At 38.7% G+C, this 5,279-nt stretch overlaps 1 protein-coding gene across 1 annotated transcript in view; it reads left to right on the forward strand.

Annotated features, from left to right (window-relative positions):
- The window catches only part of waca (WW domain containing adaptor with coiled-coil a), a 37,726-nt gene that overhangs the window by 20,151 nt on the left and 12,296 nt on the right, over positions 1 to 5,279 (forward strand). Inside the window, exon 7 of the mRNA XM_017435039.3 lies at positions 392 to 646. Coding sequence (XP_017290528.1) covers positions 392 to 646 — 255 coding nt within the window. The remainder of the gene's footprint in view (positions 1 to 391; positions 647 to 5,279) is intronic.

Here is a 5,279-nt window from a genome sequence, read left to right on the forward strand (position 1 = left end):
GCGTCTCCATCTTTCAGCACTTATGGTGAAAACACGGCGCCGCACAGAAAGCTGCTGCCGTAAAGCAGCGTCATGTCGCAAAACGGAGGTTCTTCGCAAAATAGTTATTTTTTCTTATTATTTATCACTTATATAAACTGAATGTATGCAAAGTGACAACACTAATACATTTGTTGTAGCCAACGTTATGAAATATTTACATAAATCAGTGATACAATTATGATAGAAACGATAGAAGAAAATGTATCACGATAGATACTTTCCTATTGTTCCCACGATATGTATCGTTATATCGCCCAGCACTATTGTATGGTGTAGTGGGGGAAAAATACGGTCATTTGAGATGTCCCACTGTTGATGAAATCGCAACCTTTTTTTCCTGTAACTGTAGAGTCAGTCCAGATGGAGAAGCCTCCAGCAGCACTTGGCACCCAGTCCCAGTCATCTTCCTCAAGTTCAGGGAGCTTGAACCCTTCATCAGGCCCACCTGGATCGTCTGCTTCCACTGTGCCTGTCTCCCCAGTCCTCCAGTCCTCCACGACTCCAATTCTCCAGGACCCCACTCTGCTTCGCCAGCTTCTCCCGGCCCTCCAGACAGCCCTGCAGCTCAACAATGCTACTGTGGATATGGCAAAAATCAACGAAGGTAAGAAGAGAAATAGCAGCAAGATGCAGTCAGTTTGGGACATTTGTTTACTAGTTTCTAAATCAAGCCGACTGCAGTGCATTAGCACTGGTTACAAACTTATGACTTGAAATCATCTTTTTTTTATGTCTTGATGAAGAAAACGTCAGCTTGTTTGAGAGCTTTTATTGTGGATTCACTGGCTACACTGGATGAAAACTTGATTCTTGTCTTAGTCAGACTGTAAGTAAAGTGAAGCTGTCACTGACGGCTGTGGCTGTAACTTCACATCTTGTGTGATTTACTCCAGTTTAAGTGAAAAGATGTTTAGAGAAAAGTTTATGTAGAGGGCAAGGATCTAATTGGTCCTATCATTGATCAATTGATTTTGTCCATTTCTTAAATTCTTTTGCATTACCGCGGTGGTGTGTACTTTAAGTTGAACTGAAAAGGGTTTTGAAGCCAACATCAGTTGAAAGAACAGCATAAAATATGCTTATTGTAAAATTTAAAAAAATTGAATGAAATACATTATACTATGTATTTTTTAATTATTATCAGAACTCTGGTTCAGACCACTTCAAAGAGAAGCCACCACTCTGACCCTCATTAATCTGGTGGACTGACTTCACGTCAAAAAAACAGGACCTTTTGCCAACTATTTATATTTTTAAAAGAAAGTCAAATGTAAGGAGGACATTGCCACAGAGAAGGAAACAAGAAACAGGAAGTTGTACTTCAAACATGACGTGAACGTGTTCTGTCATTAAAAGGTCTGAGCTGCTTACAGGCCGACAGCCTGAGATCAGTTTGTGATTCAGAGCAGTTTGTTACTGATGAAAAATCTAAACAATCCATGTGTGATTAAACAAATATCAGTGTGAAACTGCTACTGATTAGTTTACTACGGTGTGAGAGTTCATAAACGCTACGACAAAGCATGGTCACGTTGTTTACAAGCTACCATTCGGTTAGCATCGAGTTAGCAACGTTAGCGCTCTCCTGCTGTCTTCATGGTGATTTGCAGTGTCATGTACTGATGTCATGACAGTGATCTGGGGGTAATCGGTTCTCACTGTTCCACGTTCCCAACTTAGTCGTTATGTGTGTTGTTTTGTCGGCCATGATGGTCCTGGTGATCATCAGAATCTGAAGAGTTTTCATCTGATTCTGGAGATCCAGCTGTCAGTTCAGATTCATACTGGTTTTATATCCATTACTCCCATGAAGTCTTCTGGTATTTCTTTGTGTTCTAAAAGGCTTCTTCTTCCATTTCCACTTGTGAACAACCGGACAGTAGCAGCATTCTTGGTCAGCTGGGGCACAGGGCACGTCAAGAACCCCGCCCCACAAATCACCCACTTCAAAAATTATTGACTAAAATGCTAAAAACTGTTCAAAGTTTTAGGTCAGAAAAACGAGTCCCTGCAATGTTGTGTGGATGTGTTTGACTAAATAACATTCATGAAATGTTAAGTTTTTGAGATTTGATTTCAGTTCAGCTTTACCTGATTGTTGTCACATCTGTTAGCAGCGTTGTGTTGTTGCTGAGCAAACAGTGTGAAACACAGTAATAGCCCTGCTCAGACTGCCACTAACATCCATCTCCAGCAATCTGACTGCAAGTGGACAGCTTTGAATGAGTGCGTCCACGCCTGACAGTTACACACATACTCCAAAATGTCTTTGCAGTAGGATGTGAATTACTCACCACGCACACACAGACACATCACACTGAGCTATAAGCTAACTAACTAACAACATCAGTTGTTCTGCTGAGGTTTCTGTAAAATTTACAATATTTAGACATCTGAGCTGTATTAGTTTGAGATTACCCAGATTCAACGCCTGATGAATTGCATTTTGGTGGATTTATTTAGTACACAACTCCTAATAAGCTTAATTACCTAACAGACGTGAAATAAAGATGCATACAATGATTAGTGACTTTGTAAAGCTAAAGACTAAAGTTTTTATAACATAAAAACTAAAAATCTAGCTTCACTAAGTCTCTCTTTCACACACACATGTTTAGACATTGATTGCTTTGTCATAAACTTTAAATGTTGTACTTTGTAGAGCAGTGGGGCTCTCTGTCTGCTTGTCTCACACACAGAGACAGCCCTGCAGCGTCTCATTCAGGAGACAAGACGAGAAGACAGCATGCTTGCAAAGCAGTCTATGGCAAAATATTACTCATAGTTTTTGTTTCTGTTTTTATGACCATTTGGAGCAAAAATCAAAAACAATGAACTGCACAGCCCCAGGGTAAATTTGTCCTTGTGTCAATCAAGAACCCCTGCTACCAACTGACCCCCAAAGGATTTTGGATTGGAGATGATGATGATGATGATGGATACTTTATTAATCCTTTGCAGGAATTGACAGGGTATATATAATAAAGAATATATACTGACTTTTGGAAGAATACAGTTGAATATATCAGGAAAAACAACAAGGGCTTTAATGTGTAGCTTTCAAGAGTTACATATTTTATTGGTTACATATGAAACATTGCTTTCAGAGTGAAAATGCAGATAATCTTTAAAACTGCAGTCATAGTGAGCCACCAATCAGTTGTAAAACATCAGGTGCTAAATTATTAAGTACCTTAATTTATTCATCTGCTTTTGGCACCTGAGAATTTGGCATCCTCAAAGCTAGTGTGAGAGAAACATGCACTGCACTGAGTCCCCCTTAATGAGATGGTCCAGATAATAAATGTAAAAAAGATTACACTTTAATACAAAGTGCAACCAATCAGAACTCCTGATGTTTTTGCTAGTGGCTTATGTAGTTTTTGTAGATATTGGGAATAGTAAGAACATATAAGTTTGTTTTATCAGTTAAAATCTAAATGATCTAAATCTTACATCATAGTCACTTGGTTTGATAAAGTGTGCACCAACAAGTACCTCCGCAGAAAACTGACTTTTAAGGTTTGGAGCCCTTTGTTAACAACTATAATTACTGTATTTGTTGAAAGTTCTTTACTGTTTGGGCCTGTTCACAGTTGTTGTTACGAAACTGTTTAGAATTTTTTTTTTGGATCAGTTGACTGCAAGTGGACACCCCTGTTGACATTTGGTGGTAAAATGTTCATCCCAAAACGTTTGGTAATGTATGTCAGTTATCTGGGCTGTATGCAGATAAACACACACACACACACACACACACACACACACAGCCATGTCAAACAGAGGGCTGTCAGTGAGCATTAAACGAGGCTTTACATTCAAACATCCAAACTATACTATTATTTTGACACAGTTTAAACACGGTTTCAAGCCACTTGTGTGTTATTTCCTAATAAGCCAAACGATGCAATATAAGAGAAATAAAGGAGCACAATGATTTGTGATTTCACTGAGCTCTGTGTCAATATGAAGACCACAGTGAGCTGACAGCCTTCAGCTGGTTTGTGTTCACAGTAGAGCTGTGTAACATAAATGCTGTGATTAATTAGGTAAATGTAATGCTGCTGTTCTGTGATTGACAGCACATTTTATCTTACAGCCGCGGCCCCACCGCTCTAGAATTGGAACAAACTTTAAACCAAAGAGAAACTCACCCATACAGCATCCTGTAATCCACTTTGACTATTTAAATTCTGACAAAATGGAGCTTTTTATCATAGATACTAATAACCGGTTCATTAAAACTTAGAGCTAAAAAACACACACAAAAAACCCAGAATCTTGAGAATATTCCAAGGATTCCTGTTTGATCATCTTTAATAAGCCAGCAGCCGAGCGGACTGAGTGAAAACGTTTTCAGTGACCACTGAGAGAATTTCTTTGTTTACTGCAACAAATGTGAACATGCCATTAATGTCTGATAAACCTTGGGATGGGGGGGGGACACATAAATGGACATGCGACCTGTCCAGGGTGTCCCCCGCTTCTCACACCGTGACTGCTGGAGATGAGCACCGGCTACCCTACGACCCTGAAAGGAAAAGTAGATCAAGAAAATGGATTGATATATATTTAAAAAGCCATAAAAATATCTTTATCAGTCGAGCTGTAATTTCAGCCAGTTCAGCCATGTACGATGAGACGTCAGATCAGTAGAGCAGCTTTGTGCTGATGCAGTTTTAAGATTCAATTAAGATGCTTCAGTTTATTTCTTCTGATCAGTTAAACGATTAAATGAAAAATCTGCAATCAGGTTTGTTTCTACAGGTATCTTCTATAAAACATTGCAAAAGAAGTTTGAAACTGTAGTTGCAGGGTTTCCCCCAGAAAAGAGGCTAAGCCCGATGGTAGGTGGTCGATCGCTGGCCGACCGGGATTTAGTAAAAAAGAAGAAATTTGACAGGAAAGTTGAGAATATGGCTATTTATTCTGTGATATTGTAAGATATTTGTGTCAAATATTTACACAACTACAGTTTTGCAAAAAGGCACTTTTGAAATACTTTTTTAAACGAAAATACAATTAAAATAAATACTAATTGTTTGCACCTAATTTGAATTCTAATTTAAGTCACATTTACAAATAAATTAAATTACCATAAATGAAAAAGTGCAAACAAAGCACCAACACACGTCTCACTTCCAGGCCAATGAATAACAACAGAGAACTCTGACAAACAGACAGATGCTGTACTGTACTGTGCTTTTTGTGGCACAGGCTGCATGTTGGATCACTAC

Source organism: Kryptolebias marmoratus, linkage group LG21, assembly GCF_001649575.2.
Source record: "Kryptolebias marmoratus isolate JLee-2015 linkage group LG21, ASM164957v2, whole genome shotgun sequence".
Classification (NCBI taxonomy): domain Eukaryota; kingdom Metazoa; phylum Chordata; class Actinopteri; order Cyprinodontiformes; family Rivulidae; genus Kryptolebias; species Kryptolebias marmoratus.